Source organism: Dermacentor variabilis, chromosome 8 (assembly GCF_050947875.1).
Source record: "Dermacentor variabilis isolate Ectoservices chromosome 8, ASM5094787v1, whole genome shotgun sequence".
Classification (NCBI taxonomy): domain Eukaryota; kingdom Metazoa; phylum Arthropoda; class Arachnida; order Ixodida; family Ixodidae; genus Dermacentor; species Dermacentor variabilis.
This window is the reverse complement of record NC_134575.1, coordinates 155,679,912-155,699,484: the sequence shown is the minus strand read 5'-3', so window position 1 is coordinate 155,699,484 and position 19,573 is coordinate 155,679,912. Positions and strand designations below refer to the sequence as shown.

At 45.8% G+C, this 19,573-nt stretch overlaps 1 protein-coding gene across 7 annotated transcripts in view; it reads left to right on the top strand.

Moving 5' to 3' along the window:
- The window catches only part of LOC142590689 (nuclear distribution protein nudE-like 1), a 400,224-nt gene that overhangs the window by 224,606 nt on the left and 156,045 nt on the right, over positions 1–19,573 (top strand). For all 7 annotated transcript variants that reach the window (XM_075703108.1, XM_075703106.1, XM_075703107.1 and 4 more), the window contains exon 6: positions 11,193–11,283. In XM_075703108.1, the coding sequence (XP_075559223.1) occupies positions 11,193–11,283 (91 nt within the window). The remainder of the gene's footprint in view (positions 1–11,192; positions 11,284–19,573) is intronic.

Genomic DNA, 19,573 nt, shown 5'->3' with positions numbered 1-19,573 from the left:
AAAGTTAGAAATCCTGAACTTTACTCACTCTTATGCAGCATTTATTTATCGTATAAACATGTTGTAGTATGCTGGGTACCTGGCCATAGAGACATCTATGGTAATGTACTAGCTGACAAAATGGCCACATCACTCACGTCACTAGCTATTACTCCTAAGGCTTTTGTCCCTGTCACAGATCTGAAGCCTTTCTTACGCAAGAAACTGAGAAACTACTGGCAACGCATGTGGGATGCAGAAATATATAATAAACTGCACTGTATAAAGCCACAGTTAGGCTTTTGGCCCTCTGCAGTAAAATCACAGCGAACAGATGTCCTATTCTGTCATCTTAGAATAGGACATACATTTGGCACTCATAATTTTCTACTTACTAGAAATGGACCTCCAACCTGTGGTAGATGTGGTGAGAGGCTGACCGTCCTTCACGTCCTCCTGGAGTTTCGGTTAGCCAAAGCTGAGAGAAAGAAATATTTTCCTCTGGCATACCGTTGTTACATCCCTCTTCACCCGGTTATGTTTCTTGGCCAAGAATCGCTATTTAACACAAAAGCAGTCCTCAGCTTCTTAAATGATGTTATCTTACATGCTATAAGTCCATTAAATTCATAGAGCATCCTCGTTCCAGAGGATGCCATTGCGATAATTGTTTTGCATAGCACATGCCTTCAGGCCCTTGTGTTTCAAGGGCTCTAAGGAGGCAGTAGTGCTCTAGGCAATTTTAGAATCAGGTATATCTTATGCATTGTATCATTATTTTGAAATGCATCTTAATGTTCATAGTACACGTCATACGTCATCGCCATAATCTTATTATGCAGATTTTACACACTTTAGAGTGACTTTTTTAAGGCCCCTTTACACCCACGTCACACCAACTTCATAGAACTCATAACTACACATCGAACTCATTACCACAGGCATGGCGCTCTTTGGCCATACTTGGCCCATGCGCCATTAAACATAAAACATTCATTCATTCATTCAAGATGGGGGCTGTGTGGCCATGTCGTACGTAGCAGCCACCGGAGTAGACAGCTTTTCCTGTTTGCGCCAGTCCCACACGCAAGTTTTGGGAACTCGGAACGCCCATGATGTGGCCCGATTTCCGTCCCGTCTCCACACACATGATCACTTCTTTTCTTTTCTTCCCTGTTTCGAAGTGTGTCAAGGATGTGCACAGCTTCATTGGCCTTTGTTCGTACTTCCGCCATTTCGTGAAAAATTTCGCCACCATAGCACGACCACTAACTGAGCTTTTGAAAAAAGACGCCCCCTTCCAGTGCCATAAGAAGCCAACAAACACTGACACCAAGGACAACATAGGGGAAATTACTTGTGCTTAATAAATTAAATAAAGAAACGAAAAATAATGGAAATTAAAGTGGATGAAAAAACAACTTGCCACTGGTGGGAACCGAACCCACAACCTTCGCATTTTGCGTGCGATGCTCTACCAATTCAGCTACCGCGGCGCCGTTTCCCCATCCGTTTTCTTGGGTATTTATGTGTCCTAGTAGGACCCTTAGAGTGTTAGCCAGTGCCACCACTCACAGACCTTGGCAGCGGATGTGGAATGTCCTTTTTGCCGCAGGCGTCACGAGAACGTTATCTTTTTGGGTGAAGGCAACTGGTCAATAAACCCACACATGCTACCTAAAGGCATCAATGTTGCCGGATTCGAGACCCTCTGTTATGTAATAAACGTGAAGAAAGGGGGTTAACCGAGGGGCCCAATTTTTATTAGTCATATTGCTACGGAACAGTATTTGCGATCACGAAGAGGGGAACAGTGTGAAGACGACGACGATTAGAGGCTAGCGCGGGCTGTTGCCTCTTCGCCAAGCGTGGCGTATTTTCTTGTAAATATACTTGTATATAGCTTTTCATCTGCGTCTTCCTACGCAACATATCTGGTGGAGGTGGACGTTCCCTTTACCTCATCACGGAGCTTCGCAGTGGACGGTACGTTGAGCCTTCCTTCGCGGCTCCCGGTGACAAGTTGACTCCGCCAGCTCCGACACCTGCTGCCACTTAGACGACCTGCATCACTCTCCCCGCTCCCCGTGATCCTGGCGTATTCTCAGTCAAAGATGGGGAAGACGTTGATGACTGGATCAGCCTGTACGAACACGTCAGCCGCAATAACCTGTGGGACCCTACTGCCATGCTCGCCAACGTAGTCTTTTACCTCGGTGGCACACCTTGAGTTTGGTTTCGGACGCACGAAGATGAGCTCACCAGTTGGGATTCACGCTCCTACAGTTTACATTTAAAATTTTCAGTGATTGAGCGCTGCAATTGTTTAGTCATTCTTCATTCTTCTTTAGTTTAACACATGCATCTTTTGTTTCATTCCCACCAAACAAGTTGCCATCCACTCTCAGTCGATTGTAAAGAAGTTTTGCTTTAGCACTATTCTCTCTCTTTTTCACAACTTTTCCAAAGGTTCTATCATGTTTCATGAACCCTGAATGAAAAGGCTTCAGGTGTGGACCATGCAGAGCTATTTAACTTGTAGGATGATCAATCAACTTAAGTATAACGGGTTTGTCTTTGTTTTCAATTGCCTAGCCAAGCATGTGGCATCTTTCAACAGCGGTAATTGTTAAACCCAACTTATTTTCAAGAATTTCTTTGACACTTTCTTGGAACATCTGAGGATGTTGGCTCTTTCATGCTGTAAATGATCAAGTTATTTCTATGGCTACGATTTTTGATATCGTCTACTTTCTCCTCAAGGGACGCTAATTTGGGCTGCATTTGAGTCATCACCTCCTCTATTTCTTTTCCTTGCTTAGGCAGTGGGCTAAATTGTTTAATGTGACGCTCAACGACATCAACACATTCAGTTAGTGTGCCGAATTTCTCTACAGTGTCTCTATGATTGGCCTGTATGTCGTGTAGCAAACAATGACACGGGTTAGACCCGTACTTGGACGTCTGGCTCGTTCGTCACCTAGCAGCAGCTGCGCAAGCAGTGGCCACTGCTCATGCTTGGTGCACCTTCTTCTTCTTTATTTGTAATACGCTCCCACAGCCGACAAAATTGCTGAAGGGTACCAGCTTCAAGAAAGTAAACTTTTTACATGGAGCCAGACACCAACTTCAGATAGCATGCGACCAGGAAGCAGTTCCGGCACCCAGCCCAGCTTCCACAGGATAGGTGGCAAATTATTGTCGTGCAGCAGGATGACATCTCCAACTTAAAGTTGTGGTGGCAGCTTCGGTGTCGCCTCGTGTACAGAGCACAGAAGCGTCAAGTACTCCTTGCGCCAGTGCTTCCAGAGAAGGTCTGTCAAAGCTTGTCGATGTATGTTGAATTAAAGTTGCTTTGGGTAGCGTGGCGCTCAACTCTTGAGGCAGGCACGCTGCACGTTTGCCAAGAAGTGTGAAGGCGTCACTGGCCTTCCATCACGGGCACCCTCGTGGCGCGACATAGCATTTGTGCAGTACCTGTGTCTCCACTTGTCTTGAGCTTTGTTGAGTGTTGACCGTTGTGCACCGGCATTCATTCGGGAAAGGCGGTGCTTGTACACCTGCATCTTGACGTAGTTGTGTACTGTCACGCTTGTACTCATTGTCCAATTGCCATCCGGAGTACTTGAAACCATTGTTGGCAATGGACACTTGGGCAGCCTTGTAGGAGGTGGATATTTCTTGCCTTTGGGAAATTTTGCGACGCCGCTGTTGGACTTGCTTCCTTAGGCGTGTCTGTGGTGGCTGATTCAGGTGACGTTCCATGATCAGCAACCTTGGCACTCTTGTGTCTCTTGAAGCCTCCTTTGTTCTTTGTCCTTGCAGCCTTTCTTGCCATCCTTCTGAGGCATAGTGACGGCTTGTTCCCTGGACAGGAGCACTCTTGCATGGAAGCTTGGTAAACGATGAAAGAACTGTGGCGCTGTCCCAGTCCCCTCCATGACAAGGGGAGCTTTGTGCTTGTATTGGTTAGCTTCCTCGGTAATGTTGATATGCCAACTGTATTGAGGTGCAACAACAAAGAACTGACTACTTTCAATGGCGCATCGTCTCTGGGAGGCTCTCCAATACCAAAGACCAGAGACGTGCTTTGTACAGTTGAACCTTGGGAGAAGTCGTCAATGGTTCCCTGGATTGTCCAACCAAAATGGGTTTCCACTGGAATAACTTGAGGTGGTAGTCAAGATATCTAGCCAGTTACAACATCCCAGTAGATATTGGAGCCATGAGAATGCTGATCTCATTTTTTTGGAAAGTAGCTGCTTCAGGAGTCGTATCAGCTAGAACAACACCGAGGTTTGTCATCATAGTGATGATCGTGCCATCTACTGGTGGACTGGTAACTGCAGAGATTTTCGGCACTTCGAGGGCATCTGTAGTGGTCTTGTTGGTACTGTGCTGGCTCCAGAGTGTGACGAACACTTGATTATTGTAAGCGTCGCAGGGCAATGCATTTCCCCGAAGGTGAATAGCTTGAGGTGCTCACTGCCTTGAACAGGACAATTAAATGCTCGAGCAACATCTTGCTGAACGAAAGTGTGCTGACTGCCCGTGTCTAGCAGGAACTGCAGCAAAATTGACCTTGTTGGTGCGACAGCACAAGCTGAACAACGGCGTTCGTGTTGTCCACTTCTCTACTCTTGTGTCCTGTCTGCACGCCTCACTTCTATTTTGCATAATGAAGCTCTTCTCGTCTGTAGGAATACGGGCATGAGCCTGGTAGCACTCGTAGACATGGATGTTGCTCAAGGTGGTGTGTTGATGGATTACACCCTGCTTGCACGTTGCACGGACGGCACAGACGCATTGCTCAGACACTCTGATTGGTTTTTACTCGGAGTACATATGTTCCACAGCGTTGTTAAGTCAGCACAGTGGGCGCTCTGCAAATTTCTGGCACTTCGGCATTCACTGGTGATGTAGTTGCGTTTGGCACAACAAAAACAATGTCTGCATGCCTGAAGCTTCTTGCATTTTTCTTCTGAAGTGAGTGATGTGGAGTATTCCTGAACTGTATGGACTGACGCATTGCACGCGTGTACAGCGAGCTTACTTCAGTTGATAGAGCCACGGCAGAGTTAGCAATTCACGTTGATGGTGCCACTGGCTTGCATATGAGTTGGCTTGGTCGAGACAGCCTTTCTCCCTTGCTTCGACTTGAATTTGCAGGAAGGTCATAAGATGTTTAACTTGCTGGGACTTATCTTCTGCAGCTGCTGGCATGTTGGCGAGGTTCAAGGAAGAAGCCTCCTTCAGCCGCTGACAGTACAGGATACCAAGGTCAGGGGGTAGGGCCTTCATGATGATGCGTCGCAACACAGCAGCATGCTCGTTTGGTGGAACGCCAAGACCCTCCAGTGCGCTAGTGCTTAATGTGATCTCATCATAGGGATGTTGAAGCTTATCGAGATCTGCTGAACTGTGAATGAGTGCTATTGCAAGTAGGTAGTCCAGGTGGTCATAGACCAGCATGTTATGACGGCCGAACTGGTCAGACAGCACCTTGATGGCGACATCGTAGTTGGCGTCGGTGAGGTGGATACCCTGAATTGTCATCTTAGCTAACCCGGATAGGTACGTCAGCAGATATTTAAAGTTGTCTTATCTTGGACAGCGAGTCGTTGCCGTGAATGCTTGCCTGGTACTAGTCCCAAAAGCCTTGGCAGTTGCGCCGCTCCTTAGAAAGCTTTGGGAGTACATACAGTGCGAGAGTATGACGCCACGGGCGACACTCCGGGCAACGTGGAAGGTGAAGCTGGATGCGTTGCTGAGGCAAGTTGCACTGTAGGGCTCACTGTGGGTTTGACGGAGAGGGGCAGGACAGGTGGCCTCAGTTTGGTAACGAGACGCACGCTTGTGTTGGTAAAGCTGACGTTTTGTTCATACATGAAAGTTTGGGTCAGGCCCGTTTCCAGGTCGGCATCCGTGAGCATATCTCGGATGGCGCAGTCAAACTCGATGAGCTCTGCCTGCTTTGCTAAAACGCGCTCGAGGTGTTGGTGCAGCACCCACGTAAGGGTGGCCTCATCTGTCGGCAGGGCGTCGATTGTAGCAATGGCCTTAATGATGGCCCTCCGGACAAAGCCGCGCTTGATGCGTAGTTGCTCTATTGCCGGAACTCGAGGTCCAGATTACAGGGTGGGCTTCGGCACCACAATGAAATTTAGCAAACAATGACAGGGATTAGACCCGGACCCAGACCTCTGACTGGGATCATCATCTGGCAGCAACTGTGCGAGCAGTGGCCATGCTAGCAGTGCCCATGGCCGCTGCTCTTGCTCAGCGCGCCTTCTTTATTTGCAACACGTCCTAAATATCTGCTTTCATTGTTTTTGACCAGTGAGTAACTCGGATAGCATTTCTTTCCCTGTAAGAGGTCCAGGATTAGCTTCAACATTGCTGCAAGCCAACAGACAAAAAGCTCTTTATGTTTTTGCATAAGTGAAGTCAATGAGTTACATGTGATTCTATATTCTTTACAGTATTCATTATCTTTGTGTTGCTTTGTTTCATTGGCCAATGCTCTTTCAGTTTGATAACTTTTAGTATATTTTGTCACCTATGGGCAAATGGGAGAGGATATGTATGCATTTCTCCAAGATTCATATATCTTTCAACACAGCTGGACTGCAGAGTTGCAATAAACTTTGTGTACATCTCATTTGTGTCTTTGTTATCAGCTTCCAAGAATTCTTTTTGCTGTACCAATCTTTTTGTCTTGTTGCTGCCCCACCCTATCTGATAGCAGTTTGTTTTCTGTATATTCTGAGAAAGTTACACAGTGACAAAGCAGTGTGTTTGGAAGCGGTAAGAAATAGCTTCAGGAATTACGCCTGCTTTTACAGTCTCAGGCTCCAAATTGGAAGTATGGTTTATGATGGTGGATGACATTGCTGTTACTCTTGTGGGATTAGAAATACAGTTCTGAAGCCTTATGAAGATAAATTTATATTTCGAATGGGAGCCATCTTTTGTGTTGATCGTCGCATGTGCATGTGCTATGTTTATGTTAAAACTGGCGCTTACAGCTGCCCTTTTCTGTCATTCTGTTGACAATGTTATATATTGTCACATTGTGGTGACAGTAAAGAACACAGTAGCAAAAACTGAATATCATAATTGGGCAAAGTTGTGCCCGCCAAGCAGCACAACGATAGCAGCGAGTACAGGCAGCGATCATCAAAATCTGATCTGCAGGTCAAGTGCGTCGGTTTTTATACATGACTTATTGAACGTTCCGGTGTAAGTCGATCGTAATTGCTGGTGCCCGTGTGCCTTCCAGAAAATACTACATAATTCGTATTGTGCATAAAATCTGACTACACAAAGCTTGACGAGAATATGCACAACAGATGGAATCAGCTATAACATTCGAGTAAGTTCCAAATCATGCAGGCGCGCTTTGCGCTGAGCGATAACTTTATGTTGCTAGCGGGTAAAATGCAGTCCTCGGAAAAAGGATAACCAAGTACACGTGTTAATATTATATCCTCGAGCCTCTCCCAGAAAATTTAAGTGTGAGAGTTTGGTGGCTTGTAACTTACTCCGATAATGGTATTCTCAAGCTCCGCGAGCATTTCATATGAGTCTTGATTTTAATCTGTTAAGTCGTCAAGCACATTATAATTTAGTTTCCACAGTATATACAGTACTACACTACCACCTCTCTTTCTTTCCTGTTCTTGTATGAGACTCAAGTACATAATTGTGCAACATTGTAGAACTGATCTCTTGCAAGCCAGCTTTCACTTAGTGCAATGATGTTATTGGCACTTCAAACGAACTAGTAGTGTTACTAGTGCATTGTAATTGCTCAATCTAATAACGTCACAACATGGAATGTGTAAAGTATTGTCATTGAAATTTGTTTGGCTTGTTGGTTGATTTATTCCAACTGCTATTGTATCAGTTACGTTGCCCAGTGTCATAGCAACCCGCCGTTAAAGTACGTCACTTCTAGCTGCTCTAATGAAGCGACTCCTAATATGGTCCATCCAACAAAGCTGCAGAGCTCTCGTCTTCTAGCAACCTATAGACACACCTTCGAGTCAATGACAGTCCCCGAGGCCAAACGTTGCTTGTGACTCACCGTATACATATACTGGTCATGCTAGCTCATCGGTGATATTGCGTGTCCCATTCTGAATGCCAAGTCAAACAGGAAGTGCTCACCAAAAGCATCATCGAAGCATCCTCCCGCCTGTGGGCATCGCCTGCTGTCGTCCGGCTACAGACAGCGAACAGGGCGTTTGCTGCATTCGGTCTATACTGTCAGGTCCACTGCCCATTGTGTACATACGAGAAATCGCCATGGGTTTGGCTGAACGGAAAGGTTGTCTGTCGTGTGGAAAGTGTGCTGTGGCCCAAAAATTGAACACTGTGCCCTTTGTAGTTTTAAATATTTTGGTTGCCAATATACATGCCTTTGAAGTCCAGCTTACAGTAAGAACTCTACATACCTTTTTGAAAAAAAAAAATGTACTAACCAGGAAAACATAATACGAAGTCACTAAAAAATTTGGCAGACTCCAGCTGTTATTGACATTCGCATAATATGAAGTGTTGCATGAATTGTTGCTGCACAGCGCCAAACTGATGGAGCTCGAGACACGGATTGCCAGGTGTTCTTCTCTTTTCCTTTTTTTAATCTTTGGCAAGCATACATTTACACTCCTTGAATTCGGCCTGGATCAGCTGCTTGTTAGGGTTAGAGCGGGGCATTTTGGTGGGAAGGTTTGATGTGCCCATTTAGCTTGAATTGTTACGGCACTATACGCCGACGTGCGTCAACCTGATGGGGCCCGACCAACCATGGGTGCGTGTTGGTGTTTTCATATTGCGTAGTGTTTTAAAGTAGTGATGGAAAACCGAAACAAAATCAAGCTGGTGGGTACCAGTGGAATACAATGCCTACAATGCCGCCAGAGCAAAACGTGACGCTCACTTTGCACCACCTACAGCAGGAAACAGCAGCACGTTTAGGTTGTCTCCTATTAAAAGTATGCTGTACACTTCCAATGGGACCACATGTTGTGAATTGGATACTAGGTAATGCTTAGCGCATTAGAGTTGACAGCTACAGCTGTGAATGCAGCATGCAACAACCCGGTATATTTGCTGGTACTAGAATGAGAAACTGAATGCGCAGCGGTGTTTTCACGTCAGATGGGTGGGTGAGTATTGCAGGGAAGCTGTCGTGGCAGGCAGCTACTGTTTGTCGCACCTTGCGCCTTTCAATGTTTATGTGGGATCTAGCACCCGGAAAACGTGTCATATCATTAGAATGTAGTTACTTACGGAACATTGGTTCCGAAAGATAGTGTTTTTGGGGAACGTATTAACTAGCATGAAAGAATTTAACTGTGTTGGGTCATTTTCTATGTTCTCGATGGCAAACATTGGCTGCAGAAAATCGTACATAATGGGGTCATATCAACAAGGTTCTACTGTATATGTGGCTGCAAAGTAGTAATAATGATTATGATTAAACATTGGGAGACTCATTGAAGTTTACAAGATGCATTCTGTTTTGGCTGGTTGGTAATTCTTATGCTCCTTGCATAAGCACGGCCAATCAAGCCACAGAAGAGATTTGTATGAATGAAAAGCAGATGACAAAAACGTATGTGGTGGGGTTTTTGTGCACACAGATTTCCTTGTTTGCCTTGCTCCATTGCATTCAGCTGCAGTAGCGGCAGCTTGTATGCTACATGACTCTCATGTTAGTGTTGGTGAAAAAATTGCAAAATTTGTCAAGCAACAACATTGCCTTTAAAAGCAACATTTCTAGTCTTTTTTTTTTTTTGTTGTTGTTAATAGCTAGTAAATTGTGTTGCCAAAATTCATGCGGCTTCGACTATGCTGAATACCGCTTCAGCTCCAGTTTTATTGCCTCGTTTGTCACTACTCCTGAAGACATACCAAGTAGCTTATTACCATATTTACTCTCATAATGATCGCACTCGCGTAATGATCGCATCCCTGAATTTTGTCGGCAAAATTAGATTTTTTTTATTTCCCGTGTAATGATCGTACCCTGAACTTGCCGCAGTGATATGTCGTGTGCCAAGTCTAGCTAATAATGATCGCTCTTACCATCTGTCGAATGCTATGCGAACGACTCTTAAAGACAAACCAAGCGGTCTGCACGCACCAAACATTCTTAAGCAGATGCCTCATTTGATTCCTTTCATCACTTTTCCACACTTCCATGACAAAAAAAAAAAAGCTACAACCAAACTTGCCTTAATTATGTGTAGGCTTTATAATGGTTTTGGTCAACAACAACAACAACAAAAGAGGTGCCTTTCGATTCTCGTCTGCACTCGTGAACACACAACAAATCGTAAGCGGCAATAATAGCAGCCTGACTGATTATTATTGATTGGTTAGAAGTGTACCCTATTCATACGTTGACGCTTGTAACACAGCTAAGATATTCACCCACCCTTAGCGGAAACGTGCCGCTGTATTAGGATAGTAGTGAAGACAAATGCCGCAGTTTCCGCAGCATGCCCGCCATGTGTTTCTATGTCACTGGCAGCTAAGCGCACCCATCTGTTTCTGTCCACTTAAAGTGGACATGGCTATGTTATTGCCACATACTTGCCAATATTAACAATATTATTCATTGCTGATACGGAAGCAACTGTTTCAATGCATGTAATGTACTCACGAGAAGAAAAAAATCGCGTTCGCCGCGTTCGGCTTGCTCCGCCTGCTGCCATTTTTGTTTTGGTGTCTCGCACTACATACAGTGGCAGCCGCCTATTTGTTGACCTGTTGTCATCCCACAGCAAACGCGGGATGAAAAAAAAGCTTTTTCCTTTTGCGGGAAATTTAACTCGCGGAATGATGGCACCCCTTAATTTGCGTCAATTTTATTGACAAAAAAGTGCGATCATTATGCGAGTAAGTACGGTAGTTAGCTATCAAAGCCACTTTTCTAGGCAAAGCACCATTTTGAGATTAACAGCCCATTTTGCCTTTTTACATTCTAATGGGGGATTCGCCACTGCAGGTGATTACTCAACGTTAGTATTAATGCGTTCAGGAACAATTAAAATGTAAAATGAGATGAAATTTTCAGAAATCGTCACTTAGCAACATTTTTCTTAAGGTTCAGTGTTCTGTGCAACATGGCATACTAGTCCAATGAAAAAAAAGTCTTTAATGCTGCTTCTTTTTGAGAACGCATTGTTTTTCCGATACAGGCTATTGAGCGCAACGCCTTCCTCGAGAGTGAGTTGGACGAGAAGGAGGCTATGAGCTTCATGGTGCAGCGGCTCAAAGACGAGGCACGAGGTGAGATGTGTGGTGTATTTTGACTGACAGGTGCCTAGGGATCATTTCTGCTTGGCTTGCTGATGGTGTTATCGAAATTTGGCAGACAACCCTGCACTCTGCTATGAGGTTATGAGGTTAAGTAATCAGTTTGCACATTAAAACCTAAAAAAGAAATGGCTAAATTATGTTGAGAGAGTGCATGTTTCTTGCTACAATGAGTAATTTTTAAAAGTGGTCATTTAAGTCGTCGGTTAACATGCTGACGGCACGGTACGCTTTGCTCACAGTTCCAATAGTTCTCAGAGTTCCCGTAATTTGCATAGAAGATTAAGAAGCGAAGTGATTACTGTGGGGAATGTTTGTGAATGAGAAGCTTTTTGGGCTTCGAGACAGACTGAAAGTGTTCCTACACAGAAGAAGACTAGCCATAGGGCCACACCTTACCTTCCGTTGAATCGTAAGTTCGGCTACAAACACGCAAGCCACAGACTAAATATCACTTATTTTTATGCCACGAGACCCAGAACTTTCGGAGAAACGTGAGCTTGCACATCACTGTGCTAAGAAAATGTTTCAACTGCATTAGTTGTGTCAGAGCGCCACTTCGAGGAGCATTTCATTGAGTGTATGGTGCAGCTCCATTCCTAAGGTCCATCTGCGGCCAATGAGTGACACCGTTTCTTTTATCTTACGATGCTCCAGCTGAAGAAAACTCCTGCAGAAAGAATAAGCAAGACTACGACAGGATGCCAGTCGAAGTCACCAAAATAATCCTGAAAAATCAGCGAGCCAAATGTGAACACGCGCTTCAAGCAAAGAGGATGCGAATGAAAATGACGCGTGTTGAGCAAGTGAAGAATGAGTATTTTTACGCTAGCAAGAAAGTGAACCTGTTGCAAGACGGTCAACAAAATGATTTAGTGTGAGAAGCTTGAAAACGTTTTGGCAAGTACAGTGACAACTATCAACAGCCACACAGCAGAATAAAATTCATCTTCAAGTGTAGCGGCCGCAGTTCACAAGAACATGGCTGCTGCATGCACTGTTCCTCTTTCCAGCTGAGGCCTTCTGGAATGGTTCTTTGTGAGCAGCACAAACATGAACTTGCAAGCAGGTATTATCAAGCGACATAACCCTCCTGCACTTTCTTGTGACAAGCAAGAACTTGGCTCCTAATAAGAAAGCACCTTATGTTACGCTACATGTATTCGAGCACTGTGACGCAGTGCTGCGTTTCATTTTGAGTTTATTTAGTTTATTAAGCTATAAATACAGTGAATGGGTTAGATATAATATACAGACGAGGGTCCCATAGTTTGTTGTAAAAGCTTGGAGCTGCTGGTTTATGCGTGTGACCGAATATTACCCTAATTACATTCAAATACAGTCATACCCACTTATAACGATACTGGTTTTAACAACATATCAGTTATAACAATGTGAAGCTGCTGCACTGTCAACTTTGTATGTTTTCCATGGGGAAATAACCCGCTTACTACAATGCCCCGATGCCGCATTATTGGTTATGACGATCAAGTCTGGCTGCTGGGTGTCCGTGCTGAAAGGTAGTGAAATGCGAAATCCTTGAAAAGAAACCGAAAAATTTTAGCCACTGCACGATGGCGCGCTGCCCCAACTGCCACCACGTGCTCATTTTCCAGCCTTCTCCGTGTGCCTCTCTCCCGTTGCTCTTCCACCTCTCGGAACCCGAATGGGCTGGGCCCATGCCACCCTTAGAAACAAGGTGGACTGCACCAACTGCACTGCTCCAAGATTGCTCGCTGGCCCCTCATTCTGTGGAGTTCTGTCAACAGATTAAGCCACTCGTGCTCATCTTTGTTGGTTGCATTGAAGTTGTTTCTGGCCACATGGTTTCTCTGCCTCATTTGACTTGCCACTGAAACGGAAGATGACTGATCCACCCGCTGATCATTGGCAGTGCACGACGTTGCCGGTGAAAAGAAAGTGCACTGCTGTAGATATGGAAATGAAGTGCTTCTAACCAATGAGGTGATAATCGTGAACATGCTTGCATTGGATAGTGACAGCGACGACGGCAGTGATTACGCTGTAGAGCAGGCTGCCTCAATGTTGTCCTCGCAAGAGGCCCGGCAGATGATTCAGTTCCTCTGGGGCTTCGTTCTCACGAGGAATCTTCTGCTCCACTATGGGGAGCACCTGGATGCCTTGGAGAAGTTTCACACCAGGCAAGCATGGCTGTCGGGCATAGAGTTTTCTCTTGCAAGCCAGCGAGACGTACGCGGTGAGATGCTTGTGGCCATCTCGCCCCAGTGTTTCTTCTGGATTTCTCAAGGTGACAGGCTGGTGCGACAGCCTTATCGCATTTTCTAAGAAGGCCCCTTTTGGGGCCACCAAAGTGATGTGCGAGCTCCGCCAAGGCATCGCTTGCCCCCCGTGACCCCTCTTTGCAGTTTTTATAGCAGTGCCATTCTGAACGCGGTGGGGAGGGGCACTGGCATCCCCGCTAGTATAATTTTCTCAGTACAGCTCTGCTGTCCCCCTATTTTGATTTTTTTCATGCAACCTGGTTGTAACAATCATCGGTTATAACAATGGAATTTTCATAGCACTTGAATATTGTTATAAGTAGGTTTGACTGTATACGTGTACGACCATCAAGAGCACAAACTTATTTTCCATGCTACAAGCTGCTATTCGCATCATAGATCATAGTTATTCATAGATCATCGAAAAAGGTAAAAAATGTTTTTTTTTTTAGAAAAACAAGTTTATTTCTATTGGCAAAAAAGTTGTTCATTTATATTGCAAATGTCTGCAGCTCCGCACAAATTACCATACATCTTGTTTATAATAGCACCTATACAGGCAATGAAATAAAGCCAGGGAATAAAGCCACACGTTTAGTTCTGTGAATATCAATACTTATTCGATTGTATTTTACCTTCTTTCAGACCAAGTCATTTTCACTACACATTTTAGGGTATAACAATACACCCTGCATGAATTACGTTCCCGTACAGCACCTGCTGATTCGTAAAATGAATTTCAACTCTAGCTCTCCTTTTAGAACAACTGATGAAGGACTTTTTTGTTTGTCCATAATTTGTGCTGCTCTTCATAAAGTCAATTTTAACGTGTTTATCGAACAAAACAGCGTTAAGAGCTGTATATTTTTGCTTCTCAAACTGGGAAACAAATAGCTGATGGACAAGGCAGCTAGATTACCTTCGCAAGTTACTGTGCTCCACTGCATTCAGAAATCTGTAACTGTTTATGGTATCGCTGTGAAGACCACTTCCTGTTTATATACAGTGATAAATATGCCACATTTCCGCTGTAATACGGCTGCAGCAGTGCACGACATGCACCGCTTGTGACAGGCCTCCGATTGCAGCGCAGTGTTTGTCAAAATTAAGTGGAGAAGCGCTGAACTACGCTTCACACCCGGCAGGTGGCACACCTAACCCGTCTAGCCACTGTACTGCTCGTCTGATGCAGCAGCTGAAAACTACTGGTCAGTGCACTGGCCCACTGGCTGTGCTGCTGAGTGTGGCAGTCGTACCAGCCACTGGTGACACTACAGGCTGCGCCTTGGTTGAGGGTCATGTACTGTCAAGCATGGCTTGTAATTGTGCACAACACAGGGTGGAATGGACGTCTCAACTACATTGTTTTACTGAAAGGCATGGTAACTTATACACCTCTTACAAGCACCACCTGGTAGTGAAATGGAAATAAACAAAAAATTACCACACAGCCTCACCGAAACCATGTAAGCAAACAGCTTACTGATTGGAAATATTGTTAAATCCTGCAACATGGGGTGCACAGGTGCACATACTTCTTTTCGGTCAAATGACGGCTAAATTTGTGCAGCATGTGCCGCCGTATTGATTGAATAACATTTTCTATCGGACACTTGCTTGCTTGCATGATTTTGTTGAGTCTGTTTGATATCTTTTTGCATTTGTTTTTCTCCACAAGGTGAGGCTTGTAAGATGTAGCACAGTAAAAGCTTGTTAATTCGAATTCTTAGGGGATGCTATGGAAATTCGAATTATACAAAATTTGAACTAATCAGTAAAAAAAAATCGCTCAGTTAAGATGCATATATAGCCTGACATAGCGTCAGCACGCACACACGCTATGTCACGTTGGTGAAAACGACGACGTCTATAGTTTGACGCACTGGCACAGCCAACGTAACCGGACGCAGCCAACACGGTGTGATGTGCCTAACATCGAGATGGCTGTTGCTCCATCCGTGTGTTCGTTGCGATGACTGTGCCATCCCACCATGCATGGCATAGAGAGAAAAAGTGCCCAGGCCGCTTTGCTGACGGTCGCAGACAGCCGTTCGAAGCAGTGCATGGGTTGAGTATCGTTCTGTGCATGCTCCGAAGGGGGCAGCTGACGGTGCGCACGTCCAAGTGTAGAGGGGATGGCATTTCAGCAGGCGTGACGGGCTGCAAGCGAGGCATGCCGAAAACGTCTGACGTCTCGGTGGCGCAAAGGCACCGCCGAGAGAAAAGTGGTTCATGTTGAGAAAGGAAAGGTTAGCGCTACCTTCCGCGGCCCTTGAGGGAGCATGGCTCAGAGCCAGTAGGGAGAGGAAAGCGGGAGAAAAACAGGTAGGAAAGGGCAAGCGCCGCCGATGCTCGTCGCAGGAACAGGGGCTGTGCTTAAATATGCACTTGCGAAATGCGTAACCTGATGCATAACTAGGCAACCCTACAAAATTACTTACAAATAATCGCAAACTGGTGTTCAGATTGGTTGATTGAACTTAACATCACCAAGTGCAAGTTTATGCATATCTCATGTAAGAGTTCCAATATTACCTATCTTTGTGCACTAAAGTCATCCATAATATCCAAGGTTGAATCATATAAGTACTTAGAGGAGTCCTAATCAGCAGCAAACTAACATGGAATAAGCACATCACTCAACTTGCCGTTGACGCATAAAAAATAATGGGTTTCATTGAATAATTGCTTTCCTTGCCTCCATCATCGATTCGTGAACCTTCGTTACGTACCAAACTTGAGTATGCATCTGCAATTTGGTCCCCTCATCAAACTTAATGAATAGCATAGAATCCATCCAGAATCACGCAGCATGTTTTATTATTTCGCAGTTTTTTTTTGTAGCGCAAAAAGCAAGAGGACGTAGAAGAGAAAACACACACACGCTGGCACTAACTTCCAACAATTTATTTCCCAGATGGACGCCACTTTTATACCCTCACTTTTTTCTCTCGCTCTTTTTTTTTAATGCGTGTGCCTACCGACAAGGAAACAGAGCAAATGATAGTACAACTCACTTGCAGACTAGGCAAAAACTATTATTTTTAATGCATGCACAGGAATTCCAACTCTTTCTTTCATAGGGACATGGATTATTGGCTAACACAAGCATCACCAAACTCTTCAGTGCGAGCACTTTCAATGAAGAGACAAGTTAATTTGCATTTGCTTCTCCCGATAGCAACTGTATCTTCAGGTCGCAGAAGGCACCTGCACTTATGACAATGAATTGTGAGGAAGCCATCCGGCGAAGGCTTGTTAACTTTATTGGAGTGCTCCCTGTTATATTCAGTTTTGTTATTCATTTCAGTTCTTTATTCCCCAGGGGGCGCTTCTGTTCTTCGTTATAATATTGGTTGTATATGTTAAATAAATGGCTTTTTACTTCGGCACAGCTGGAGTCTGACTTCCACCTTCAGTCAATACCACATTGGCGACGAGAATGTCGTGAACGTACCCCCAGCCCCGCTGCGCCGTCCGTATCCGCCCACCATGAGCTTCCCCGGGCTTGCTCTGCCACCGTTTTTTCTTCCGACCCCCGGCTGTCCCTCATTGCCATGGGAGCAGTGGGAGCAGATTTTCAACGTGTACTTGCTGACATCCGGAGCCGCCGCATTCAAGCCGGAGCAACGCAAGGCTATTCTTTTGCATTGTTTGGGGGCGGAGAGCCAGCGTATTTATCAGACGCTACATGCAGGGACCAGTGCCGCAGCACCCGCTGCGCCAAGTGCCGCAACACTCGCTGATGACAAGTCTGTCGTGGCCCCTCCTGACGAATACGACTCTGCACTCGCCGCATTACGGCACCAGTTTTCGACGTCGTGCAACGTTATCATTGAGCGTCATCGCTTCCACCGCCGCAGCCAACACACAGGCGAGTCCGTTCATGACTTTGTTGCCGCTCTGCGGGAGCTAGCGTCACATTGTTCGTTTGCCTTGCAAGATGATGCTCTGCGGGACCAGTTCGTAGCCGGCGTAGCTTCCACTCGCTTACGTGAGCGGGTACTGCTCGAGGGTTCCACATTTTCATTCGAGAATTCTGTTCGAATTGCACTTCAGTTTGAGCAGGCGGCTGAAGAGCTAAAGGAGCTTTCTGCTTCGGTCGAAGCAATTTCATTGCGGCAGCGTCAAAAACCACCGTCGCATTCTTCGAAAAAAAGGAATTCACAACCGGCAGCCACCTTAGAGCAGAATTTAACGAGGAGCGCGGGCTGCTCACGTGCGCCGCAGCGGAACCGCCCCCCTCAGCGGAACCGAGAACAGAGTAGCCGCTCCGGCTCGCCACATTGTTTCCGATGCGGCTCGCTGGACCACATCGCGTCAGTGCCGCAGTGCCCAGCGCATGGCAAGACTTGTTAGTTTTGCGGTCGCAAGGGCCACTTTCAATGGGTATGCAACTGCAAGCTAACCCAAATGCAAGGCAGAGTCCGTGAAGTTGAATTTCATGAAGTTGTTTCGTCATCCAGCAGTGCTGAGGAAGTTTTGACTGTGCAACATTCCGTGCGTAGCGGAATTCATATTCAAGTGCAAGTCGCGAATGTCACTTTGACATTCCTTGTTGATTCAGGGCCGTCTGTTTCAATCCTGTCGGAGCAAGGACTCAGTCGATATTTTCAGAGCGTTCCGCTCCTGCCTGCTCCGCATGTTAGTCTGTTTGACTACTCTTAACGGCCGATTCCAGTGCTAGGTTGTTTCCAGGCAGACGTTCGGTTTAAAGGCCGCACAGCTTCTCTACGTTTTTATGTTGTTCACCGAGGAACTTGTCTGATCGGCCTTGATGGCATTAAAGCCTTGGATCTTCGCATTGAGGCTTCTGCTCTCAAGTGCTTATACATGTCCATTGCTCCGCAGCCGACTGTTGTTGACCCGCTATCCTGTTTTATTTCCACACCGTCAAGCACGCAGCCCCATAACAAAGCTCTTCCGCCAGCCTTAGCACGTGAGCTCAGTTCACTTTTCAGTCCCGAGTTGGGTCTTGCTAAGGAGTTCACGCATCGCATCAAGACACGGCAAGGCGTGCAGCCTGTAACTTAGAAGCTTCGCCGTCTGCCGTATCCTCTCCGGTCACCAGTATCAAATGAGCTTCAAAGGTTGCTGAGCCTTGACATCATCGAGTGGATCGATGCTTCTGAATGGGTGTCCCCCATTGTTGTTGTTAACAAGAAAGGCAGTAGCATCAGGATATGCGTAGACCTTTGAGAGCCGAACAAAGCTATTGTTCCAGACAGTTTCCCACTGCCCCATACAGAGGAGCTGCTTCACGCTTTGGTAGGCGCTACACACTTCTCCAAACTTGACTTGGCTTCCGCTTACCATCAGGTTCTCTTGCACCCTGACAGCAGGGATCTGACAGCTTTCATCACTCATGATGACCTTTTCCGTTTTAAAAGAGTTTGCTTTGGGATGGTTTCTGCCCCAGCGGCATTTCAGAAAATGATGGCGACAATCCTTGACCGCTGCCCTGGCGTGTTGTTCTACATTGATAATGTCATCATTTTTGGCAAGACCACAGAAGAGCACCTTTCAAACTTGAAGACCGTGCTGCAAAAGATGAAGAACGCAGGTCTGAAACTGAACAACAAATGCCTTTTCGACGTTCCAGAACTTGCGTTTCTAGGGCACAAGGTCACTGCACGTGGTATCTCGCCACTTCCAGAGAAAGTAGACTCCATAGTTAACACACCAGTGCTAACTGATGTGGCCGCCCTTCGTTCATTCCTGGGCCTCGTAGAATACTACTCCAAGTTTGTTCCACACTTGGCACAAGTGGTTGAGCCTATGAGAGTCTTACTTCGCAAAAATGAGCCATTCATCTGGTCTGCCGAAGCAGACAGCAGCTTCCGGAGAGTCAAGGAAATGCTTTCGTCGAGTACAGTCCTCCAGATGATCGATCCGTCATTGCCAGTCATTGTGTCGACCGACGCGTCTGACTGTGGGCTGGGAGCAGTCCTGCAGCGACAAAGTGGCCACGAGCTCCGCACAGTCGCTTTCGCATCTCGTACACTGTCGCCTGCAGAGAG